Raw genomic sequence first — 25,061 nt, 5'->3', positions numbered from 1 at the left:
CTGTCTTCTCTTTCTCTTTCCTTCTTCTTTTTCCTTCTTCTTTTTCCTTCTTCTCTTTTTGTGGAAGATTCAGTATATCTTTATGACTGTTTTTGAGCTTTGAGATTCCCCTATTTCTATCAATAATTTAAAATTGCGTGATTTTCATGAATTCTATCACCTTCGATTGAATTCTCTCACTCGTGTCCATCACCAATGCCTTACTGTTTGGTGTTGGTGGTGAAAGGCGCGTGATTTTCAGTGCATCTTAGACATCCGCTCGTAGTTCATTTCTAGAAAGACTCCCTGGTCCTCAATCTGACTTGAGCGAGACACACTTTATCCTGAATCTTTTGCCGACAGTCCTAGTACTGACGTGACTGGAGCACTCACCCACTAGCTTGTACCGGCATCACGAAAGACGACCAGGTAGTGTGGGGCTCGATCCTTAGCTGATCACCATTGACCACAAGTACTTAGCTCCGAGGCGTGGTAAGTGTGAGTCAGCATGCATATAATGTGCCCCTGTGAAATTTGTATTGGTTTGATATCAGCATGAACGGATGTGGGTGTGCTCAAGTTTACCACCGGAAGAATTTGCCCATCCCAGCGTGCCGGAGATCTTTTCTTGTCAGGGACTCGACGCCGACTCTTTCCTCGGTCGCCGCTCATCCGAGGCACAATTTCCTCTGCCCCACCGCCGATTCCCCAGACTTTCCACAATTCCCACAAACTCATTGGCACGAGTAGCGTCATGGGCCCTTCCTCTGACGCCAGCCCCAATCGAAGCAGCCCAGCCGTCTCCAACAGCCCGATAGCTATGGCCAATCAGAGGCACGGCGCATGAGGGACGTCTCCAGCTTAGGGGATCAGGTTCTTCGAGGCCCTCGGTTATCACTGATTACGCAGCAACAGGACTACAATTTGCACCGCTGTCTACCCACCACAGATAGTCGCCTATTCGTCTGTGTGGTCGCAAGTGGAATCAACATGACAAGCCGCCGCGGTGGCTGCGAAAGCCGAGTTCCCCGCTCGGACAGAAGCCGGTCATGTTGCTCTTCTGGACATTTTTTTTCTTTCGCTTTCTAACCTTCTTTCGCCTTAATCTCATAATCTTCACCTGCCATACTTGCGACAACTCCGTGGTTCACGAATCGTCCAGGAAATCTCGCATTGACTTGCCAGCCCTCTTTTCGACACCTCTGACTTTCCGCCATCATTGAGCAAGTGACTTGTCGCTGCCTCCAAACTAAGTTGCAATACAGCAGCGAAGCGATTGCAGCAAGGCAAGCGTAACAACAGAGAGCCATCATGGTGTTTTTACCCAGTCAACAATATGCACCTTTGGACCCAATTCCAGATGACGTCCCCATCTGCGAGTTCATGCTGAATGAGAAGTATGGACGTATGCCACACGCACAGTCGAGCGATCCATTCACCTGTGGCTTGACCGGCAAGTCCTACTCTTCCCGTGAGATTGTCGATCGGGTTGATTACATTGCGCGCGGTCTTGCAAAGGAATTCGGTTGGGCGCCTAATCAGGGCACTGAATTCGACAAGACCGTAGGCATCTTCAGCGTGAATACGGTGCGTCAATAGCCAAAGTGGAGCAAAATAGAACCACAAGACGACCCCGAGGGGAAAAGGGAAGCTAATACCAGCATCAACAGATCGACGCCCTCCCGTTCTTCTGGGGTGTCCACCGCTTGGGTGGTGTTGTGTCTCCTGCGAATGCGGCATACTCAGCTGCCGAGTTGAAACATCAAATCTTGGATTCTGACGCTAAGGCCCTCTTCACTTGCGTCCCCCTCCTGTCAGTTGCCTTAGAAGGAGCCTCTCTCGCCGGACTACCCAGAAATCGAGTCTACCTGATGGATGTACCAGACGCGATTCTGGGAGGCGCAAAAGTCCCGACCGAATTCAAAACAGTCAACCAGTTGGCCGAAGCTGGCAAGTCCCTTCCCTCATTGGAGCCCTTGAAGTGGGGCCCCGGCGAAGGAGCGCGGCGAACTGCATTCTTGTGCTACTCTAGTGGAACATCTGGACTTCCTGTACGTGGGGCCTAAACCTCATCAAGTCTGTATATTGGGATGGATGCTGATAACTTTTTGTCGTTGCAGAAAGGTGTCATGATTTCTCACCGCAACGTTATCGCGAACACATTGCAGATCAAGGCTTTCGAGACGCGTCACAGAGAGTCACAGCTGCCGCTTAAAGGACAGTCTGTGTATTCCGATGTTAGCATTGGCCTTCTTCCGCAGAGTCACATCTACGCATTGGTTGTCATCTGCCACGCTGGTCCCTACCGTGGAGATCAAGTAATCGTTCTACCCAAATTCGATCTCAACGTATACCTCAGTGCGATTCAGAAGTTCAAGATCAGTTGCTTGTTCTTGGTCAGTACAGTGTCATCCATCAGCAACGACCAAAAACTGACCCTTTCTGCAGGTCCCCCCTATCATCATCAACATGATCCGCAGCCAGGACATTTGTTCAAAGTATGACTTGAGCTCTGTGACGACACTCTTCACAGGCGCCGCGCCCTTAGGCATGGAGACGGCGCTTGATTTCCAGAAGATCTACCCGAACGTTGTCATTCGGCAAGGATACGGTTAGTTTTCCCAAAAAGTCTCACAAACAGCAAGCCTGTGCTATGTCTCTCACACCTCATGTAGGACTTACGGAAACATCGACCGTGGTCAGTTCTACGCTTCCCGGAGATGTAGTGCTGGGTTCCTCTGGCTGTTTGCTACCAGGCGTTGAGGCGCGCATTATGACTTCCGAAGGCAAAGAAGTCACGGACTATGACACGCCCGGCGAGCTTGTAGTGCGATCCCCAAGCGTGGTCCTCGGATATCTGAACAATGAAAAAGCCACTAAGGAGACCTTTGAAAACGGATGGATGCGCACTGGCGATGAGGCTGTTGTGCGCAAGGGGCCCAATGGGACCGAGCATGTCTACATCGTTGATCGTATCAAGGAGTTGATCAAGGTCAAAGTGCGTATCACCTGATTCTTTTGAAAAATTATGTTCTCTACAGGACAAAGCTCACAATTTTGGGGGAAAAAACAGGGCCTCCAAGTCGCACCCGCCGAGCTGGAAGCACACCTCCTGAGTCACCCAGCCGTCGCAGACTGCGCTGTCATCGCTATTCCCGACGACGCAGCAGGCGAAGTTCCCAAGGCCATTGTCGTCAAATCGCCTTCCGCAGGCTCAGACGAAGAAGCCGCTGAAGCTATCAAGAAGCATGTCCAAGACCACAAAGCTCGGCACAAGTGGTTGAAGGGTGGTGTTCGATTCATGGACACGATCCCTAAGAGTCCGAGTGGAAAGATCTTGCGCCGTCTCCTGCGTGACCAAGAGAAGGAAGCCCGAAGAAAGGCTGGTGCTAAGATCTAAGGCCCCGATAGCCGATTTTCTATAGTCGTCGTGTTTTCCAGAGCCTGAGTGAATCTCCTTATGTCTATGAAACGGTATTGAGGGCGCGTGTCTTGTTTTCAGCGCAATTGCAGTATGCACGCATTATCATGTTTCCCATTCAATTGTTGATCACTCATGTGACTGGCAAGAACTCGTAAAATACCTTGAATGGCGTAGAGTCATTCGCAATACAAGTCAGGTGGAATCTCTCCCAACTGCAGTTCTCTAGTAGACTCGACTCGGGATGAGAGACCGTTTTCCATCACCAGATCTTGTTCTACTTGAGATATTCTGGGACCGATTAGGCCCAGCGACATGTGATAGGTAAGCAACAAGGTTCGCAGGATGAGTCAATGCCCAGAAAGAGCAGAATCAGTGAAAGAGACGAGCTAGAACCTACACGGGATTAGCCCCGCGGAGATTCCCCCGCTAATTCGATCGCAGCACAAGCGAAAGCGAGCAGATCTGCTTTTGTTCACGGCTAATTTCGACTCCTCGTTCAGAACGGACGAACGGGCCTGCTAAGACCTTCAATTTAAGCGCATTGGCCCCTGATTGTTTCGGTGGCCGTCGACTCGCAGAAAAGCGTACCACAACCATGGCGCATCCCCCAACGGATCCCGGCTTCTTCAAAGACTTTGCGATACACGATGTGACCTACAAGAGAGTCGGTATCCAGAAGATTGAGCTGTCCATTCTGATCCCGAAGATTCTTCTTTCGCAAACGGGCGCCCGAGAAGAAAAGGTGCCCGTTGTTACTCGGTTCCACGGTGGATTTCTCATAGGAGGGACGCGAACCTATTCAGACTGGTTCCCGAAATGGTCTGACCCATAATCATTCAAGATCTACCGTACCAATTCCGTGAGAACTGACTGTTTCTTTCAGGCTGGTGGAATTGGCACTCACTCGAAAAGCGATCTTGGTTACCCCCGATTATCGCTTATTGCCCGAATCGAACGGCCTTGACATTCTGTCCGACCTGGACGACTTTTGGGCCTGGATGCAAAATGACCTCGCATCAACAATTGCCAGTGCTCAGCCCACGTCTTCCATTCAGCCTGACCTGAGCAAGATCTTGGTTGCAGGGGAAAGTGCTGGTGGCTATTTGGCCGCGCAAAGTATGCTCCTGCACCCAGAGATTCACATGTCTGCTGTCATACTCGTTTACCCAATGGTCCACCTCCGGGATCGCTTCTGGGATGAAAAATATGAGAAGCCAATGTATGGCGAGAGTGTTGTAAGTGCAGCATGGCAAAGGCTTCGCATACTTGCAGGCATACTAAACGTTCATCATCCCAGCGTTCATATGAGCCAGTCGAGCAACACCTACGCACCTTACCCGATGGGCCGGTCGTCAGCAATGATAAGGACCTTGATCGGGGTTTAGGCTCAAGCCGGTCCGAAATCGCTTTACGGATTGTCCAGAATGGACGATTCCTGGACTTTTTGGGAAGGGAGTCTAAGGTTTTCCCAATGGAGAATATTCCAAAGGCGACGACGATGCCCCCTTTTCTCTGGATCTTCCATGGTAGACAAGACTCCGCTGTCCCATTTTATGGAAGTCAACGGTTTGTCGAGGAGATTCGTAGTCACAAGCCAGATGTAAAGGTCCGATTTGACGAACATGATGGTGATCATGGATTCGACGATGAGTTAACTATCTCGGAAGGGTGGATGAAAGATAGCGTGGCGGAGCTAAGCAAATACTGGTGATCTACCCTTTCGAAAAAGCGTTCATCATATTTGTTAATTCTCTGGTCCCCCCGGTAAGTTCCAGAGTCAACCATTGGAACCAAATGCGATCAGTATTTTTCTTTGGTCTGTAGTTTAGCTCCTGATGATTCGTCTCCGGCGCAGATGCAGCCGCCATTTCATCTGATAAGAAGCCCGTGGGCAGATAAGCCGCTGTTTGCACTGTTTGCCTGTCGCGGGGATAAGGATTTCTAAGCGGGGAGTTGGACAGAAAAAAAAAGAACAGGCGCAAGCTTAGATACTTCCGCCACTGCTGACTATAAATTCCTTGTCTCATTAAATCTCGACGCTCACTCTGTCATCCGCTCACATACAGCCGGATTACACACAGGAATCACTTCAAGCTCTCACGGGGCCAAGCATATCACGACATATATAGTTTCAAATCCGTCATGGCTTCTCAAGATTCTCATCGGGACGCCCAAGATGCGTACATTGAAGCCGACGAAGCGGAGGAGATCTTCAACCGGGACGAGGACCAACCCATGGACTCTGGAGATGAAGATGAAGACCAACCAATGACCTTCGACGAGGAACTCACTTTTCAAAACGACTCCGCGGCACACTTTGACATGCACAACGACTCAATCTTCTGCATTGCGCAACACCCAGTTCACAACAACATTGTCTTGACCGGTGCGGGTGACGACACTGCTTTCATTTACGACTCAACGCCTCCCGAGAAGCCCGTTCTCCCCCAGCCCCCAGAGTTATGAATCAAACCCTCAGCCGCGCGAGCGCAAATCACAAGAGTCCCTGGCCAAGCTCGACGGACACACTGATACTGTCAATGCAGTCGCCTTTACAGAGCCAGCGGGAGAATATGCTGTGACGGCGGGTCTCGACGGTAAGCTTCGTGTGTGGCGGGACACTTCTCCCAGAAACCGTGGCGAAGCTTGGCAATTTGTGGCCGAGGCTCAAGAGGTGGAAGAAATCAACTGGGTCGCGGTCTGCCCTTATCAGCAGGGCAGCGAGGAGAAGCGCAACGTGGTTGCCATCGGTGCCAATGATGGCAGTGCTTGGGTTTTCCGTCTTGACGCCTCTGATTCCCAGCCCATCTCGATGGTCCAGACTTTCTTCCAGCACACCGCGTCCTGCACTGCTGGTGCCTGGACTCCGGACGGAAACCTGCTGGCCACTGTCTCCGAGGACGGAAGCTTCTACGTCCACGACGTCTTTGGAGCCGCAGCCGCCGCTGGCATCTCCGGGTCTCCAGGTACTAATGTTCTTGTAGGCTTGACCGCAGAGGATCAGCGATTCGCTGTGGAAGGTGGTCTCTACTCCATTGCCATCTCACCCGGTGGTGGTATTGCTGCGGTGGGTGGTGCAGAGGGTCGTATCAAGGTGGTTGGTCTCCCGCGCATTTCCACTGGACCTCAAGCTGCCAAGGGCAAGGGTGCTCAAGGAGCGACTGCCTCTGCTGCTGGCACCATTTTGGCCGATTTGCAGGCACAGTCAGACGGAATTGAGACTCTGTCATTCTCGCAGCCTCCTCTTACCTTGTTGGCTGCTGGTTCCGTCGATGGCTCCATTGCGCTGTATGATGCAGCTCATCGTTTCGCCGTCCGCCGACACATTCGTGAGGCTCATGAGGGCGCCGCGGTGGTGAAGGTCGAATTCCTCGCCAGCCGCCCGCCAGCTGGACCTCCTCGCCCTGGCCTTCCTGCTGCCGCCGCCGCTGCCGGTCAAGGACGCCCATATCTCCTCACTTCTGTTGGTCTGGATGGAGTCGTCCGCCGATGGGACGCCCGTGGTGGAACCACCGCCGCTGCTCAGGGTCTGCTGAAGGAATGGAAGGGCCACATGGGGGCCTCGGAGAACGAAGACGGGGAGCAGGCAGGTGGTATCATGGGTTTCGTCCAAGGACTTGACGGCAAGCGAATTGTCACCGCCGGTGATGATGGTATTTCCCTGGTGTTTGAGGAGTAAAATGATCCTTGAGATAGAAGGTGTTTTTTCTTGTTGCTCTTGCCTTGCGGGGCGGTTTATGATATCACGTTTTACCATATAGAGGGGTCCTTCGAAGCCCAATGAGATCAATGGATGAGACATTCCACCTCGAATAAAAGTACCACACATGCGTTGAAGTGCACCCATAGCCGTACGTAGACCGCTAGCTAGCCGGGAGCAATGGAATTGATTTTCGCCAGAAAAAGAAAAGGAACCTGTAATAATTGAACACTATGTACATCCAATCAATGATGTCCAAGACCGGACTCGCAAAGCCTCTCTCTGATGCAGAGAAAAGAAAGTCGGAAGCTTCAAACGGCAAATCATGGATTAGCAGCAGCCCTGCTACTGCCGCCATTTTGGTGACCCAGCTTCGTGATAACTTAGGATTGGAAATGAGGATTCGGGTGCGCCGAAGGGGTATTGTTTCTCGGGTTCCAATTGCTCATAAATGAGCACTTTTGATAAATGCCATAAGTATGCGCGAATGTCTGCCAGCGATCGACTAGTGATGACCGTCGTCATGGTGGTGCTCGTCCTTCAAGAACAGGTGCTCGTAGGCGCAGTAGGCCGTGAATGCGACAGTGGCGATGCCCAAGCCAGGGAAGAGACCCTTGAAGCGATTCCAGCGGGTGAAGGGACCAGTGTACCGCCAAGTTTCACTGCAGACTGACAGGTTAGATCACGCATCGAGGCCCGCTTCACGGAAGAGGTAGTTGAAGAGCGTACTTGCGAGCCCAAGGATCCCGCTTGGCATAGACCGAGGAGGGGGAGGCCGCCGCCTTGAACTGGGCCATATCAAAACCGGTGGGATTACGGGCAGGCATAATTGCGATTGCGAAGGGGCAAATGAGAGAAGATTGAGAAGCGTAGTGCGGGCGCAGTCAGTCGCAAGTGAAGCCACAGAAAGCAAAGGGACGTGAGGCCGGAGCGGTGCGCTTGGCAGAATGCCGAAACGCTAGACCGAATACGGAAGGGAATAGCTCTCCCGCCTTTCGAGGGTCGAAACTGACCTCTCCAACCAATGCGCTTTCGTCAGCTCAAACCACCATGCCACCTCCTCCCGGTCGATTTGGGCCTCAAGGCCTCGGTGCTCCCTACACTCTGCAGCAGGCTCACCTGCAATCTCAACATTCCTCTCACTCTCAATCCACTAATACTGCTCTTCCTCCCCCTTCACTCGGTGGTCATCCTGGTTTCGCCGGAAATCCGAATACGAATATGAATCCTTTCACCTTGTCCGGTGCTGGTGTCGCCAACGGCATGTCGGTCGCTGAAGGTGGTGGTACTGGACTTGCTAGCCATGCTGCACAGATGGGTTTCGCTCGCGGAGCGCAGATGCAGCAACAGCAACTTACCCAGGGCCATGACGGTCGCTTGACACTCGACGCAAAGGCAGGCGCAGTCAAGACTCGCATTCGTGACGTATGGAAGCACAACTTGGCCCATGAAATGGCTGTACTAAGGCAGCTTGTGGATAAGTATCCATACATCAGCATGGTAAGGCTTCGGCGCTTGGCTCTGCTCCGCATGCATGAGATTCATTCACAACTGAGATCAATGCCTTGACCTTGCTCCGGACATTTGGGCTGATCACTTATAAAATGAATGAAGGATACTGAATTTCCCGGAATCGTGGCGCGACCCATCGGCTCATTTACCAACAAAGCGGACTACCACTACCAAACCCTCCGGTGCAATGTGGACCTTTTGAAGATGATTCAATTAGGAATCACACTGTTCAATGAAGATGGAGAGGTTCCTCCCGCGGTTCCTGCGGATTCAAATGGGCAACCATACGCCAATGCGATGCTGCCCGCCCCATGCACCTGGCAGTTCAATTTCCGGTTCTCCCTGGAAGGTGACATGTATGCACAGGAGTCAACAACAATGCTCGCAAAGTCTGGTATTGATTTCAACATGCACGAGAAGAACGGAATTGATCCATTTGAGTTTGGCTCATTACTGATCAGTTCCGGTCTGGTGCTGCTGGATGATGTGCATTGGGTCTCTTTTCACTCTGGGTACGACTTTGGCTACTTGATGAAGATCATGCTTTGTTCAGCGTTACCGGAGAATGAGGAAGAGTTTCACCAACTGCTCAACATCTTTTTCCCGTCTCTCTACGATATCAAATACCTCATGAAACATGCCGGTCGCAACCAAGCGGTCAACGACTCCCCTCTCACCCAAGCCGCCGCTCAGATTCTCGCCAATCTCGGTCAAAAATCAGGTCTTCAGGATATTGCCGATGAGCTTGGGGTGAAACGGATTGGCATTGCTCATCAGGCAGGGTCTGACTCGTTGGTCACTGGTGAGATCTACTGGAAAATGCGCCAGTTGGTCTTCAATGGGAAGATCGATGAGAGCAAGTACTCTGGCCAGATTTGGGGATTGAATGGTCAGATGCCGGCGATGAACTATCACCTCGCCCAACAGACACCGAACTTGAACGGTGCCACGATTTATTCAGCGGCCGGTACACCGAGTACCCCGAACAACTCCCACACCCCTCAGCATCACTCGGGCTACCACACGCCAGGTCGGTAGATTATGAGTTACGAATGACGCGACGGGAATCGGGAGAGCAGGACGATATGATTTTGATGCATGTACATAGGCACTTGGCTTTGGTGCTTGTTTTCTTTCGATCTCTGGGGCATTCTTCTCTTTTGCCTATTGCTTTTGCATAGATCCTCGTTTCTTTTACATTGGGATCTCTCTGTGCGTACGCCGCAGAAGGTGTTCTTTTTCCAGGGGGTATGGGGAGGGTGCACGGTGTTTTGTCTCCTCTTTTTTTTCTGCCCTGCTATACATTTTTGTTTCTTATCCATCATCTCCGACTATGCCTACTTTTTTTTGCTTTTTTTTTCTTTCTGTGCCACGGTTTTGCTGATATCTAAATCCATTGCCGAGGCGTTCAAGGCAGTCAGGCTATGGTTTGTTTTCCCTGGATTCCCCTTTCGTGTGATCGATCTGATTAGTATGCTTCGTTAAATTGGCCAGGGAGGCCTGTTTATAGCAAATTTTTCGAATCTGGAATATTCCGTGCTTCTTCCATCCCGCATTTCGCTGATCCCTGTTCCAAATCCTCCGTATTGATGCATTTACTGAGCAATTGTTACTTGTCACCCTATACTGCTGACGCTTACAATAGTACATGGAGGTCGAATGAGGAAGAAACACAGCAGTGTCCATCTCATTTTGGGCTTGCATTTTGGGCTCGAAACGAATGTCAAGTTTCCATGCTCAAGATCAGTTGTCCCTGATTGGGTTGAGCCATGCTTCCTCCGTCAACTGCAGCACAAGAACGCGAAAGTCCAACAGTCTTACGTTTCTTCTGGGCAGAACTTGCAGCGCCCGCTGTCCGGATGATCTTATCATGCAAGAATCAGATTGCCTCTTTGGACAACTCCAAAGACGTGGGTCATTTACGCGCTAACCTCGATGCGGTAAAGGGATCCGGCCTCCGTCTATGCATCTCTCTTATCAAAGGAATCTGTGGAGTATATGATTCCCGATAGTGGAGAGAGCGCTGGGAGCTCGAGAACGGTCGTTATATAAACAAGCTGGGTTTCCTCCAGGTTATGAACATGTGGTCCTTGTCATTGCTCGCTGGTTGCTTCTAATTTCACTTATTACAGCACCAACTGGTTTCTTCTAATTGGCAATTGGCTTGGTGGGCTTGACGAACCTCATCGATAAAGACCTGTGCTGAACACCTACGCTCGACATGGTTCTTGACCGACTGCAGCAGTTGGCCCATCAGGTCACTGCGACTGCTGCACCTCCACATCCTTTTGACCCTTTGACCACGGCCGAGATTGAAGCAACCGTATCCATTATTCGAAAGGAACATGGTCCCCTCCACTACAATGCGATCACCCTGTACGAGCCACGCAAGGCCGAGATGATGGCTTGGTTAGCCAGTCCGGAAGATGCGCGACGGCCAGTTCGACAGGCCGATGTGGTGGCCATTGCTCCCGGCGGAAAACTGTTTGACGGTGTGATCGACTTGGAAAATAAGCGGATCGTGAGCTGGAATCATACTCCTGATGTGCAGCCATTGATCACGATGGAGGATCTCCAGGAGGTCGAGCATGTGGTACGCAGAGATCCAAAGGTCATTGAACAATGTGGCATCATTGGAATTCCCATGGAGGACATGCACAAGGTGTACTGCGATCGTGAGGAGCCCTAGTTCCTTCCCCCCTTCAAGTTGTCACCAATAGCTATGGTGATGATTTCAATCTATCAAATTGGCGTTGAAAGGCTAACCAGACATCTAGCATGGACAATTGGGTATGACGAGCGATTCGGCAGTGGAGTCCGTCTCCAACAGGCCTTGATGTACTACAGGCCACATCCCGATGACTCCCAATATACGTATCCTCTTGACTTTTGCCCGATATACAATGCAGAGACGAAGGAGATTATTCATATTGATATTCCCCCTGTCCGTCGGCCCGTCAACAAGGCTCCTCCCAACAACTACCATCCCGCGGCGATCGAAAAGGAGGGTGGGTATCGAAAGGATATCAAGCCGATTCACATCACTCAGCCGGAGGGTGTTTCTTTTCAAGTCAAGGGCAGGTTCATTGAATGGCAAAACTGGAATATTCACGTTGGCTTCAACTATCGCGAGGGAATCGTCCTGAATAATATCACTTTCAATGACAAAGGGACCGTTCGACCGATCTTTTGGCGCCTCTCCCTGGCAGAGATGGTGGTTCCGTACGGCAATCCCGAGCACCCTCATCAGCGAAAACACGCCTTTGATCTGGGCGAGTATGGCGGTGGATATATGACCAACAGTCTCTCGCTCGGGTGTGATTGCAAGGGTGCTATTTACTACATGGATGCTGCATTTGTCAACCGAGCCGGTGCGGCCACCACGATCAAAAACGCCATTTGCATCCACGAAGAAGATGCGGGCATTCTCTTCAAACATACCGATTTCCGCGACGACTCCGTCGTCGTGACCCGCGGTCGCAAGCTCATCGTCTCTCACATTTTTACCGCCGCCAACTACGAATACTGCGTGTACTGGATCTTCCACCAAGACGGTACAGTCCAGTTGGAAATCAAATTGACTGGAATCTTGAACACGTATGCGATGAACCCGGGCGAGGATACTCACGGCTGGGGAACGGAAGTCTACCCCGGTGTCAACGCACACAATCACCAGCATCTTTTCTGCCTGCGTGTGGATCCTAATATCGACGGAGTCAATAATACCGTTTTCCAAGTCGACGCTGTTCGTGGACCGGGCGAAGTCGGCAGTGCTGAGAATAAGTACGGTAATGCTTTTTACGCAAAGAAGACGAAGTTTACAACACCTCGTGAAGCAATGTCCGACTATGATGGCTCCACGAGTCGCACGTGGGATATGGCGAATACCAACAAGCTCAATCCGCACAGCAAGAAGCCAGTCTCTTATAAACTGGTCAGTCGGGATGTTCCTCCTCTCTTGCCTAAAGAGGGCGGTCTTGTCTGGAAGAGAGCTGGCTTTGCACGACATGCGATTCACGTCACTAGATGTAAGCCATTATGACTCTCCCCCATTATGCTGCCCATCTCCACTTGGACTATTTCTATTATCAACAAGAAGCATCACTGAAGAAGAAGAAAAAGAAAAGAGAGAGAGAGAGGACAAATTCTAATACTTTCACCTCCAGACTCCGACGACGAAATCCATCCGGCTGGTCGCCACGTCCCCCAAACCTCCGGCGAACCATCCCAGGGCCTCCCTGCTTGGATCGAGTCCGCAGGATCCAACTGCTCCATCGATAACACGGACATTGTCCTCTGGCACACCTTTGGCTTGACGCACTTCCCTTCGCCGGAAGACTATCCCATTATGCCGGCTGAACCGATGACACTTTTGCTTCGCCCGCGGAATTTCTTCGATCGGAATCCGGTGCTTGACGTGCCGCCGAGTTATGCCCGGACACCGAGTCAGGTTGCGGCTGGATCGGGAACTTGTGGGTGTAAGAAGAATGATGATGGGTCGAGTGTTTTGGTATGAGATGGGTCTTGATCAATTGATGGGGTCCTGGGGTCATATTGGGAGCGGATTTGAACCTGGGATCGAGCACAGGGTCGATGGAGTCATTGTGCTGAGTGTGGTTAGGAATGGATATGCTGTGATACCTTCATGCTTGGATGTCGGTGAGATTTTGGTGTATTCCAATCTCTTATCTCTGGATATAGTTGAATCATCTTATAAGCTTGGTGGTCTCACCTATTTAGGACGTGTGAGGTGAGGATGTATCTATATTCGTCATGTATGCAGATTGTTGAACTGATGAATACTCAAATTATCATGGGCGGTAAGTATCGTGATCTATATTCGGCAACCGAAATGACTGTTGTCGACGAGGGCTGGCAGGGAAATTCTCAAAAACCCACACAGGTTGCGAATTTGACGCCATGTCAACACATGTAAATGATTGAAGCTTCCCACATAGGACGATAACATCTATTTGTTTGACCAAAGGCTGGAAGAATATAGATTGACATGCCAAAGAGAAAAAAACGCCAATAAACCAACACAAGGGAATCAATCGTCGAGCCCAACCGACATTCGCAGGGGATACCCAAGCCAGCGGGCATGCATGATTAAGCTCAAAAAAACCAGGGGAACAAAAAAAAACCAAACAGCAATCATCCCATCAACGTCAATATAAGAAAAAAAAAAGAACGCAAACAGAAAGCAACCGTGGCTTCTAAGCAGCTCTCTGCAGCGCGGCCTCCACATCCTCCAACAACTGCACCAACTCCTTCACACCATCGCTCACCCTCCCCTCAATCTCAATGCCTTTCAACAAGAACGTCTTGGCCTCCGTGTACCGGCCCATCTCCGCCAAACTCTTCGACAACCGCCACCAAGCCTTGACATTGCCCACGGGCTTTGAGTCCACGCTAGCCTTGGCATCGCACAGCCCCTCTGGCCACGCCTGCATACCCAGATGCGCCTGCGCACGATTACCATACAGACTGGCCAGCTCTTCTCGCGCCAGCGTGACGGGCTCCCAGCCCGGTCGAGAGATGGCCATATCAATCGCGTATGTGTAGAGACGAATAGCCTCGGCGTAATTGGACTTGCGATACGCGGCGTTGCCCGAGTCACGGAGCTTGGTGATCTGCGCACTGCGCTTGGGGTTGACAGGAAGAGGAGGGGGAGGAATGTTGGGGGGGTCAAGGCTGATCAGGGAGCGGTGAAGTTCATTGAGTTCTTCCAGTTCGGCGGAGATGGCTGCCTTTTGAGATGCGGTTTGAGAAGAAGATGGGAGGAGAGAGATGGATTTGGTGCTGGGATCCATGTATAGCGGATACTCATTGAAGATATCGATCTCGGAGGCCATGGTTCTGGCTGGTGGGACTTGAATTGGTCCGGAGGATCACTCGACTGTTGGATACGGGGTGGACTCTTAAGGAATACGGAGTCAGTCTTGGGTGAACTTTGGGCTCAGTTGAGAGGCTGGAGATAGGCCAACGTGAATGACACATGTTGCCACCCATGTGGAAATCGAGACATACATATTTTGAGTCGACGAAAAGTAGAAAGGAAACCTCGTCAAAAAAAATCAGATTCACGAGAAGGGGATTAAAAAAGAAAATTGTTTGGCCAACGCAGCGCAAGTCCGGGGAAAGAGCGCAAGCTGTCCACATGCACCACACCAAAGGCGGTGGCAGAATGCGATGCTGGTTTCACATCAACGGAAGATGATCTGGTCTGTCGGACAAGCTGCATGTCCCATCATTGCACATGTGGCTCGGGTGGATGTGGAGAAAATACAACAGTGGATAAATTCGAATGCTATCTATTTGGCATTGACGTCTTTGAACGCGTCACATCTTCAAAGACATGTCATGAATGAGGCTCTCACAAAAATCGTCCATGGATGATCGGTGATATCCTCGGGGGAACCGGGGGATTTGGGGAGAAAAAAAAAAGGGAACATCAGAGGGGGAGAAAACAAGCATGCACCAGCCAAACACCATTCCGTAGTTATGACCAGCACACAAGCGAAAGAGCGTAAGCCAGGAACCACTACACCGGCTTCCGGAGGAGAGGGGGGGGGGGGGGGGGGGGGGGGGGGCTATTCGTATGCGACTATCCATGCACCATCAGACTCATCATCCTCTCTCTCAACAGCACAGCCCAAAGGGGAGGACCCTAGCGACCGTATCCACTCGTTGAGGAGCCAAATTCGGATGGCGGCGCGTAGTGTTGGCCGTGAGCACCACCGTATCCGGTGCTGTTGTAGTCATGAAGCACACTGCTCGTACTGGGTGCTGTGGGATCGTAGGCGCCATGCATCGCCGAACGACCATGGGCGTTGCCAATGTCATCCACCTCACTCTGTTGTAGCAAGGCGTAATCCTCATCGCGGTCACCACCAGATGACATACCGAGACCCGAGCGGCCCGAGCGGAAGTCATCCTCATCTTCCTCGAAATCATGGGCCGGATTCGACGAGAAGGCGGCTTTGCTCTGCGCGGCGAAGGTCGGATCGGATACGGCGTCGGGCAGGGTTCCCGTGCGGCGGAAGTGCATCACATTCCGAAGAGACAGCCACGAGGTCACGGCGAACAAGATACTGGCAGCACGATGGAAACACGGTCAGCTGACTGCAACACTCGAAGGGGGGGGGGGGGGGGGGAACCAAGGTGCAACGAACAAGACAATGACTCCGATGATGGTGACACCGGTGCTGACATTGCATTTACTGGCACTGCCATATGCCCAGTTGTCGCAGCCGGTTTTCTTGGTGTCGCTGGATGATTTGTCGTCCTCCTTGCTCGACTTGGACTTGCCAATGCTTTTACCCTGCGCGACATAGGAAGCCACACACACCCAGGCGCTGAACCAGAACACGGTGTAGATCATATCGACGGTCGCAAAGGCATATACATTGCCGAATCGCCGCGCTCGGGGCCACATGGGCACCGCCGCGAGATAGATGAGTGCCGGGATACTGATCCAACACTGCAGACCAAAGCGGAATTAGTTCACTCAGTCCATCAAGACGTCACGGCGCACTCTGGGCATTGAGCCGGCCAGACGGCCACTCCGACTCATTCCGTGCGTCACGCATCGTCGAGGGTAGACTCACCAATAACCAAAACCATACTGTGCGGCCATCAATCCCATCTCCCTTGGTCCAGATTGCGATGGTCATGGCCCATGCAATGAAGATGACAAACGCCTGCACAAAGTGAATGACATTCTTCGTCCTCCCTAAATTACCACCCGTCGCTCGGGGCATTCGCAGTTGCATGATGGCGGGCAGCGGTCCGGGGGGGGGGGCGTGGGACGGTGGACAGCCGTGGAAGATGCAGAGATGCAGAGATGGAGAGATGCAAGGGTCGTTCAGCGCGGAGGGTTTTCGCCGGCTGAGACGCTGCAGAGGTACCGAGCGGGGGGGACACGAGTACTGGCAGCTGTCGGCACCTGATTTCGAGGCTGCTCACAAACCGGCTGTCAACGCGACTCTGACTTTAGCCAAAGTGAAACGGCCACGTTAAGAATGCTGGAATGGTATGTCGGGAGAGTGGCCGGCGGAGCTTAACGGTCGGAAAAGCAGTCGAACAGGAAGAATTGCGCGGCGGGATTCTCTGGGATTCGTCCAACGACGTCAACTGGTTGTTGACACTTCGGAAAGCCACGGCCACGGCCATGGCACTGCGAATCGCTTACCTGGATGAGAGAGCGGGTCTTTTTTTGGGAGGAGAAGAAAAGAGTCAATTCGTAAAGTCGTAAATCGAGAGACCCGGACACTGGCACACTGGTTTGGTATACTAGACAAGAACACCGCTGACGGTCGGAGACCTGTTGTGCTGGTTCTTTACCGCTGAGGATCATCGCCCAGGCGACAGCCCCGGCGGGTTCTATTTTGGGTTCCAGCCAGCCACGCTTGGCGTTGCCGCGATCCGCTTTATGCACAGCCTCTTCGAGTGGTTTCGTTACAGAATAGACATCGACTGCAAATTAGAGACTGTAGAGGCTCTCTGTTGTTGCCAAGGACACGGCGATCAACGGGACTGCTCTGGTACCCGCCAAAGACGAGTCTGTTGGATAGGACTGGAGACACTGCATGACCAACACAGCATATCGGACGTCCAACATTATCTGGAGGCATGTGTGATCAATGTTTCGCTCTTCTTCTTGAGGCTCCAAAAATCTATGTACCGCAATAAGGGTCTACCAGGCGCAGTTCTGTCGTTCCGTAAGATGAACACTCATGTATCTTTTGTAGATTGATTAAAAAGGGCGTGCAAGCGTGCAAGTACAAGTCTAACAGCATGGTTCGATAAGGCATTCAGGGGCGATGGAGACAAGATGGGGGTGCCAGTGAGAGCAAAATGTGAACTCGTCACTCTGCAGCTGCCGGGCGCGAGGACAAAAAGCGACTTTCAAAATGACGGCGAAACTGCCTCGCCAAGACTCGCAGCTCACATATAGGTTGGTAGACATGCAAATGCCACCACCAGGGGAGAGGATCTCCAAGCGAAAAATGGGGACTCTTCCACAATAGAAAGGGACTGATCCCATGTTGAAGGCATTCCAGTTGATCATGCGTCAGAAGGCCAAAAGAGCATCGAGCATAAAAGTCCCACGACAACGGCTGGGCAGGTGACGATAGCGCCAACAACAGCGGCGGTTTTGACGGATCGAATGCCAGCTCGCGGTTCAAGGCAGCGAGATAGCCAGCAATAGGTAGGTCTGTATGCCGGAAGAGATAGTCGACAGCCCGAGCGCCAAGCACACAATCAGAAATATAGATTGCGTGTCGGACAGACGCCGGCTCAAATTCCTCATCTACTAACAATCTGACGGAAAGATGTCCGGTCATGCGTTGGCCGTCCTGTACAGTCACCCTCTGCATCAGACGATGAACCGAGGTGACGAGCGCCTGATCTAAACGCGAGGCGCTCTCACGGCATGTCCAGGATGCTTCCTCGGTCCGCACATGAAAGGCCTGGATGTGACCACGGATCACCAAGAGATCGGCCCAAAACACACCAAGTCGAACCCGCTGGTTCATGACCCATGGAGTATCCTCTGAGACGGTAAGCTCGCTGACGGTGGTGTATGTACTGCTGAGTGTTCGCTTCGGCAACATCACCCCAGGCCCCTTCATGCGTGGGCCGACTTCGTGCATCATGTACGATTTGCCGGCTGACCGATTGAGAATCTTATGAATCGAGTCGCGAGAGTGCACTCGATGTTGCTGAGGAACCGGTAGGCCTTTCCCCGCCAGGTGTTCGCGGAAGGACTGGGTGTCGATGAAAGTGGCAGTCATTCCCGGGTCGAGAGTGATGCATTTGCAGACAGTGCGACTCTCCACGATTTGTCGCAGAGCGGCATCTTCTATCGGGGAGCATTGCGGGGCGCAGGGAATCCAAATGGCGACCTGTTCGCGCAGCACGAGATCCAACATCTGCGAAACATAGCGGTCTTTGGATACGCGGTAGAACGTAGCGAGGGTGTTTGACATTCCACCGCCTGGTCGAAGGGGGAGACGGCACTCCACGATATCCACCCCGACTACACGGTAGCCACGAGCGTGCCATTTCCGAGCCAGCGCTAGCCCGGCAGTTGTCCCAATACCCGAAATCAAAACGGTGTCTAATGGGACCTTTCGCGGCGTGGCTCGATTCCGGGCAAATGCTGCGCGAAGATGGGAGAAGAGGATAGCGAGAACAAGAACGACACTGTCAAGCAAGAGGAACGAGATTGACAGTCCGATACGACACAACGGCCAGAATGCGGCCGACAGGCGACCCTGACATGCTGGGGCTTGGACACCGTTTTCGGGGGATGCTGAGGACGATGAACAAGTCTCATTGCGTCGCCCGGGTCGCCTGAGGCACGAGAGGCTCAGCATTAGGGTCGATGGAAACACCGGCACGTCCAAGCTGTGAGTGGTCTCTGAAGAAGTCAGGCCTTGATTGAGATGACTCACAAGCCAGCGGTCCAGTTGCTCTGAAAATCTGAGCAGTCTACCGGTGGACATGCAGAGGGTGGGATGAGAGGGGAGATGCATGCAACTCACTGATGGAGAAGGTGACGATCGGCGCCAGCCACCGCATCTTGGTTGATGCAGTGGCTAGACAGGGTGCGTCTGCGGGGACTCCATTCATGTAGGTGACGAGTTTCTGTAACACGAAAAGCTTGATATTTTCCTCCTTGCAACCCTCACAAGTTGGAATTCCTGAGGGTCTTTCAGTGTAGTTTGTCTGACCGCGAGCTGTGCGGACAGGATGATCTGGTAATTGTGAATGGCAGGAACGCCAATTTCGTTCCACAAAACCATCGAGTCCGGTCGGGTCCCACAGGGCTGGCCACTCCTTCCGCTTATCTGATCGAGGATCTGGAAGATCTCCCGCACAGTCGGAGGTAGTGCCCACGAAGGAATTGGGCAATGATGGTGCATGTCTATTGTGCAGGAGTTTGATGAGTTCGATGAGGTAGATTGGCGTCGTAATCCATTTACGTGGTTGTGGTCTGGATTTGATGTCAGTGGTAGCACTACAGTAGGTCCGGGGGTTGGATAATGGGTACATGGTACACTGTACCATGTACCACGCAGGATGTACTCTTGTACATTGGCAGTCAACCCCTGTTGGCACGCAATCAAGAATTTCTCAACTGTCGACTCGCGTGATGACCACCGTTTCCCTAATCGCGTTGAACGAAGTCACATGAATGTGATTCCCCCAACGATCTGCTGGAGTCGCAAGCCACAGGGCTGAACTGGGCCAGGGGTCTGGTTCCAAACGGTCTGTGTTGGCATGCAGCAGGTCAGGATGGAGCACCGGACAGCTCCAGCTTCCAAGAGACCATGGATGGTCCGACCTATACAAACATGTCCTCAGATTACGTTTTTCAACGTTTCCACTTTGCGGGGGCGCAGACTTTGGCCATTTTTGGCCGCTCACTGCATCAGTGACCGAGGCACAAGGACGAGTAGATCTGAGCACGTTCTTACATGGCGCCCTGGTCCTCTGCGTACCCTGTAAATGACTGGAGGCCCTTGCACAGGCCAGTAAAGGGCCCGAGCTACGCGGCTCACACTTGAGGGAAATGTTACGTACATCCAACAAGATCCTTGCAGCCCTATCGGGTAGAAAATGTTCCCTGGCTGTGAGGTCCGAGGGACAGACATGGGGTCTGATCTTCCTAACTTAGACACACACCAGACCGTCTGAGCCCCGCAGTCGACATGGCCTATTTGCAAGAGACGACCCTCTCCATCTATTGCTAGGACCAGACCTGGCTGATGTCGGTTAGTGAAGGATCTTTTCGTCCAACCCAATGGTCCACGTCCAGTATGCTGCCTTTCAGTATATATGCTCTTGGCAGTAACCCTGTACGCGAGGCCTCTGACTCTTTGCCATCAAGTGAAAGTCCTATGGTGTCTATGTACCTCGAGGATATTAACAAGATCAACGTCGTTGAACATATCATCCATCAAAACCCCGTGAAAGTTACGTTCACTCGGCCGATGCCTAACCACGATCTAATGCAAAGGTGATTCGGAATGGACCAAGTCAAGTAGGAAGGAGCTCTTATGCTGTCCTGTATTCCATGAAAGGACACTCCTACACTACCGCCCGTGAATGGCTTCTTTAAGATCCTCTGTACAATGGTTAGTCAACACTCGATAAGAGAACAGTCACGGTACTTACTCTCCGAGCTGATAAAAACGGCGATGCAGCATCCCAAGTCTCCTGCGGTCAGGACACCGCCGACGATCTTCGCCGCCTTACTATCGCACATGAATGCAGCCCCTGCACCGCACGTCAGAATGCCTCCCGTCATCTCGGCGATCCGTGCTCCACCCTCTTCCAGCCAGAAAGAAGTGATGGATTTGCCCAGTCCGTAGACAATATTCGACGTGGACGCCAGTCTCTCATTCCCTCGACAAGACATGAGAGTGCAGAACAGCAAGATCACCCAATGCGCCGTGCGAGATTTCCCCTGGGCAAGTCAGTCCTCAAAGAGCATCATCAAAGTATAGGGAAGATTCAACTGACAGCTGTGACCTCTTTGGCTGAGTCCGTATACAGCGAATTACGAATGATCCATTCCAAAGTCGCCCCGACAAGCGCAGAAATACTGAAGACCCGCTGCCAGGTTCTTAGGGGATCTGCTGGCCCGGCTGGCTGGCCCGCATGGCCGTCCGCCCCTCCTTCGTCGCCGACTCGATGCGCTCGAGTCCGGCTAGAGAGTCCTTCCAGCACAACACAGACAAGACGGAATCCTGATGTCAAGGCCCGGATCCACGCAATAGCCTATGCCTGTCAGCGAGATTAATGGTGCTAAGAACTCATGTTGGACCGTACCTTAATAACAGCGTCGGGGGTTTTGGTCTCCTTCTCGTCAGAGTCCGTGTCCTTCTTGGATTCTTCATTGACACCGGTGTCTTCGGACGTGGAAACGGGCTTGTCATTGCTGGCTTCCCCGTCGTCCGCTGAAAGTAGACGTCGCTTCTGATTCGAAACCATTCTCGCTTCTGTAGTCGCAGTCAAAAGGTTCGGAGTGGTATTATTCGCATTGAGCGACCGACACAACGTAACTATCGAATTCGTCTGAAGCTTGGTTTTTTTCGACGGAGCTTCGAGGGATCTTGAGTCCGTCATGGATTGGTCTCGCTTGAGATCATTGAATTGCGGCACCTCGGCCTTTTGGAAGTCTCCACAGCCCTCGAGAAGTTGTCGAAAAACTCGGAGGCTTTCCATTACTGTCCCATGGCGGCCGAAGAGCTCGAGTACCTGGGCGCTAACGTAGGTGATGAAGTTGATGGCTGAGAAGGGGCAACCAGTCAAATCTTCCCAGAGATCAGTCAAGCCTGGCACCACCCAGGTTTCTTGCAAAAAGTCTTTGAACACGATGAACAGCTCAGATGCCGAGCTGAAGACGGTACCGGCTACCTTCTTGAAGCTATCATATATGGTCCAGATTGAAGACCGCAAGCAATCCATCAGAATTTTGCCAATGGCCGTTGGATTTGACATCAATCCCGAACCAAGTCGGTCCAGAATGTTAAGCACAAGTCGTCCCAGTTCATCAAAAACATCACCCATAGCTTCCATGGCGTTGGAGAGAAACGCAAAGCTCGTTCGGGGGACTTGGATATCCAATTCTTCCGTGACAGCTTCAAGGATCCAACTGACCGGATTGAACTCTAGCAATCGTGAGATAATTGGATTGTTGAGAATTCTGGTCAAAATCGATTGCCGGGATTGAGGTTTTTCTTGACGCCCAATCGGCCGGGAGATGATTGTCTCAAGGAAGGGATCCAATTCGTCCACCAGCTTGAGCAAGATTGGGATCTGAACTTGGACAAACTCCGCGGAGAGGTCCAAAGTCTTGTTGATTGCCCATGTGAGCTCCTGTGTCTGTGTCAGCAACTTGATATATGTGCAGTGTGGGCAATGTTTCCTCAGCACTGACCTTTTGCGTCTCTTCGACTTTGACGTAATGAAAAGTCAACCAATCCCGCATGGCTGAGGTGTCCACACCAAGTACGTCCAGTATGTCGGGAATACAGGAGAGAAGTTGACCAATGGTCCGGAGCGCAAAACGAATGACTCTGGCCCCAATCCGAATGATAAACATGATGACAGGACCGGCAATCTTCATAGCCAGCTTGACAACCGTTTTGACGGCTTTCTTAAGAAATTCCAAAACGTCTCCAAGGAAATCACCTGCTACATCCATAGCATCTGAGATCCAGCTGTGTTCGGTCGTGGTAGATTTACCCTCTGGCGTTTTCTCCCAACACAAAATAATATCCTCTGCCTCCACATTCAGAGGGATCAATGTGTCCTGACTTTGCGATATGCTCGGGATCATCTTGAAGACGCTGACAGCTGATTTAAGAGATTCATCCGCAAGCGATTTCTTCTTGAATTCATCGAAGAGAGGGCGCCCATCCGTTGTGACCGCATTTTTGAGATCGCTCGATTCCTTGATAGAATTGAATGTCTGCAGAGCGCGACTGCATGATTGAACGTGGTGCGTCCGAACTTGTTCGTGGGGTGACTCAGCACTAATCTTAATATCGGTCGCATAAATGCCATGTTGAAGTGGGAGCACGATCTTGAGCTGGCCCAGCTCGTTAGTGGGAACCTTTTGCGGCCGACCATCGAGATTATAGGCGGCGCCATTGATCAGAGCCAATGCTGGCTCTGCAGACAGGTAAGCCTCAAATTCAAAAGGCACTGGGTCCCCGTCACCGTCATGGAGAGTGACGGTTGAGATGGAAGCGGGTCGTTTGGTCGTCTTTGGTTGTTTCCCGTCACCAGCTGAGGTGACCGAGAGAACGTTCTCACACCACATGGATGAGCGGGGATCACGAGATAAATGCCTGATCTCATCGTGGCTACTTGAGGCGTAGACCAATTCACATGCCCCCGATAACCGATTGTAATGACAGGCGACGTGCATGACTCCGGTTCGAATGGGTACGTTTGACTCGGTCCAGGATACCTCGGTTTTACTTGTCGTACTGCGAGATCCTTGGAAGAAGAACAGTTCGTTGTGAGACGAGATAGCGACCACTTGAATGTGAGCGGTGTCTTCTTCGGGACCGATTGATTCTGAGCTGACGACTTCTTTGAAGCCAATCCCAGACCCAAGGATCTTCGGTGTGCGGCCCAGCCGAGTGTGATCAAAGAAGCAGATCCCGTTATCAGTTGCCGCGAAAATATCAGTGTATCTAAAAAGCGTCAGCTTAGGCCGAGAGAGCGTGAGAAATGCACCTTACCCTCGGTAGTTCTCGTTCGGGCTCACACTGATCGGTCTGCCAGCACCAGTCAGGAAGAGTTGTTTGGCCACCCCGTCACCTTGAAAAAGGCAACTTATGGCGCGATCACTACCCTCCGATTCTACAAGAAGTATTCGGCCAGGGCCAAGGGGCGCTGGAAATCTAGCGGACACACACGCCCGTATCACCTCAGCCGACGTGGGCATGGCAACAAGCGTCCAAGAAGGGGCCCCTGAAGCAAACGTATACGGTGCAGCTTCGGTGTCTTTGGTGGCCTCGACCGTAGCAACAAGTTGAAAAGCTGTCTCATAGGAGCCGTTTTTGGAGGGAGAACATGCGAGAGTCGAGACCTTGAATTGAGCAATGTTTTTTTCGACTGAGACCCAGGAAACATCTAGAAAATTGTTAGCAACTGACTTGGCAGTGCGACTTAATATGCTTACCACTGAATGGGTTCGACTCGAAAGTGTCCTTGCCTCCAGAAAGAGCCGAGAGGGGAATGGTTGCATGTTGAATGACCGTGCTAGTAGACCTGCTCGCAACAACGATGAAAATGCGATTGCCATCTCGGCCAACATCGTATGTGCTAACCTCGCAGTCTGGGTTAGGAGTGATATCAAAGGATTGCCAACCATGCGACATTCCGTTTATATACCCCATCATGTACAGGTGCTTTCCGGGCAATATCAGCACTCGTATCGCGTCCATCTAGGGTGGTCCCATCCTTACCTGGTCCGTTCCAATCGAGAAGATCAAAGGTTGTCCAACCGAGTCATGGATGAGCTTGATTGAGCCATTGCTGGTGAATTTGCTTCCGGGAAAGTCATAGTCCATCATTTCGGACACCGATTCGATGACGATCTTGCGGTCCACCGATTTCTGGAATTCTGGTTCTCCATTGCTTCCGTCTACCACCTCCACAAAAGGGACATCGGTTCGGGTACGCGATGTCGTGGTGAGAAGGACTTTCGAGCCCGTCATGTTGGCCTTGAAGTCACGCAAAGAGCCTTCAACAAGTGGGAGTATCAGCCCGCCATGTGCCCGCAAGACCGGTCGAGTCGGCTACAGTTATATACTGCATGTAGAACCTCAGCGGGGACGGCGCAGCGCAGACTCTGGCAGGACCAGGGGCGGCAGTCGTCTCCATTGGTCGGTCGTATTGTCAAATACTCCA

At 51.9% G+C, this 25,061-nt stretch overlaps 11 protein-coding genes across 11 annotated transcripts; 6 read left to right on the top strand and 5 right to left on the bottom strand.

The window, feature by feature from the left end:
- Positions 1-1,290: 1,290 nt before the first annotated feature.
- Positions 1,291-3,379, top strand: POX_a00307 (Acyl-CoA ligase inpC; the record flags this gene model as incomplete). Its single annotated transcript, XM_050109252.1, has 6 exons — positions 1,291-1,566; positions 1,650-2,030; positions 2,100-2,375; positions 2,428-2,590; positions 2,655-2,977; positions 3,053-3,379. The coding sequence occupies 6 exons, from the start codon at positions 1,291-1,293 to the stop codon at positions 3,377-3,379; spliced, it is 1,746 nt and encodes a 581-aa protein (XP_049973020.1).
- Positions 3,380-3,998: 619 nt separating this feature from the next.
- On the top strand, positions 3,999-5,114 carry POX_a00306 (uncharacterized protein; the record flags this gene model as incomplete). Its single annotated transcript, XM_050109251.1, has 3 exons — positions 3,999-4,222; positions 4,287-4,638; positions 4,701-5,114. The coding sequence occupies 3 exons, from the start codon at positions 3,999-4,001 to the stop codon at positions 5,112-5,114; spliced, it is 990 nt and encodes a 329-aa protein (XP_049973019.1).
- A 431-nt stretch (positions 5,115-5,545) lies between these two features.
- On the top strand, positions 5,546-7,082 carry POX_a00305 (uncharacterized protein; the record flags this gene model as incomplete). Its single annotated transcript, XM_050109250.1, has 2 exons — positions 5,546-5,842; positions 5,883-7,082. The coding sequence occupies 2 exons, from the start codon at positions 5,546-5,548 to the stop codon at positions 7,080-7,082; spliced, it is 1,497 nt and encodes a 498-aa protein (XP_049973018.1).
- Positions 7,083-7,336: 254 nt separating this feature from the next.
- On the top strand, positions 7,337-7,558 carry POX_a00304 (uncharacterized protein; the record flags this gene model as incomplete). Its single annotated transcript, XM_050109249.1, has 1 exon — positions 7,337-7,558. The coding sequence occupies one exon, from the start codon at positions 7,337-7,339 to the stop codon at positions 7,556-7,558; it is 222 nt and encodes a 73-aa protein (XP_049973017.1).
- A 50-nt stretch (positions 7,559-7,608) lies between these two features.
- POX_a00303 (uncharacterized protein) lies at positions 7,609-7,930 on the bottom strand (the record flags this gene model as incomplete). The annotated part of the gene is made up of 2 exons (XM_050109248.1): positions 7,609-7,765; positions 7,833-7,930. 2 exons carry the CDS (start codon positions 7,928-7,930, stop codon positions 7,609-7,611), a joined length of 255 nt encoding a protein of 84 aa, XP_049973016.1.
- Positions 7,931-8,153: 223 nt separating this feature from the next.
- Positions 8,154-9,653, top strand: POX_a00302 (CCR4-NOT transcription complex subunit 8; the record flags this gene model as incomplete). Its single annotated transcript, XM_050109247.1, has 2 exons — positions 8,154-8,603; positions 8,718-9,653. 2 exons carry the CDS (start codon positions 8,154-8,156, stop codon positions 9,651-9,653), a joined length of 1,386 nt encoding a protein of 461 aa, XP_049973015.1.
- Positions 9,654-10,836: 1,183 nt separating this feature from the next.
- POX_a00301 (Copper amine oxidase 1) lies at positions 10,837-13,131 on the top strand (the record flags this gene model as incomplete). The annotated part of the gene is made up of 3 exons (XM_050109246.1): positions 10,837-11,290; positions 11,393-12,643; positions 12,782-13,131. The coding sequence occupies 3 exons, from the start codon at positions 10,837-10,839 to the stop codon at positions 13,129-13,131; spliced, it is 2,055 nt and encodes a 684-aa protein (XP_049973014.1).
- Positions 13,132-13,831: 700 nt separating this feature from the next.
- On the bottom strand, positions 13,832-14,470 carry POX_a00300 (uncharacterized protein; the record flags this gene model as incomplete). The annotated part of the gene is made up of 1 exon (XM_050109245.1): positions 13,832-14,470. One exon carries the CDS (start codon positions 14,468-14,470, stop codon positions 13,832-13,834), a length of 639 nt encoding a protein of 212 aa, XP_049973013.1.
- Positions 14,471-15,285: 815 nt separating this feature from the next.
- Positions 15,286-16,390, bottom strand: POX_a00299 (uncharacterized protein; the record flags this gene model as incomplete). Its single annotated transcript, XM_050109244.1, has 3 exons — positions 15,286-15,709; positions 15,791-16,098; positions 16,226-16,390. The coding sequence occupies 3 exons, from the start codon at positions 16,388-16,390 to the stop codon at positions 15,286-15,288; spliced, it is 897 nt and encodes a 298-aa protein (XP_049973012.1).
- Positions 16,391-17,485: 1,095 nt separating this feature from the next.
- POX_a00298 (uncharacterized protein) lies at positions 17,486-19,549 on the bottom strand (the record flags this gene model as incomplete). Its single annotated transcript, XM_050109243.1, has 3 exons — positions 17,486-19,098; positions 19,169-19,271; positions 19,316-19,549. 3 exons carry the CDS (start codon positions 19,547-19,549, stop codon positions 17,486-17,488), a joined length of 1,950 nt encoding a protein of 649 aa, XP_049973011.1.
- Positions 19,550-20,722: 1,173 nt separating this feature from the next.
- On the bottom strand, positions 20,723-24,868 carry POX_a00297 (uncharacterized protein; the record flags this gene model as incomplete). The annotated part of the gene is made up of 8 exons (XM_050109242.1): positions 20,723-20,754; positions 20,805-21,096; positions 21,153-21,410; positions 21,462-22,511; positions 22,573-23,839; positions 23,888-24,281; positions 24,331-24,559; positions 24,617-24,868. 8 exons carry the CDS (start codon positions 24,866-24,868, stop codon positions 20,723-20,725), a joined length of 3,774 nt encoding a protein of 1,257 aa, XP_049973010.1.
- Between the last annotated feature and the right edge of the window lie 193 nt (positions 24,869-25,061).

This window comes from Penicillium oxalicum, chromosome I, assembly GCF_001723175.1.
Source record: "Penicillium oxalicum strain HP7-1 chromosome I, whole genome shotgun sequence".
In the NCBI taxonomy this organism is placed as follows: Eukaryota; Fungi; Ascomycota; class Eurotiomycetes; order Eurotiales; family Aspergillaceae; genus Penicillium; species Penicillium oxalicum.
The sequence above is the reverse complement of the archived record's forward strand: the minus strand, read 5'-3'. Positions and strand labels throughout refer to the sequence as shown.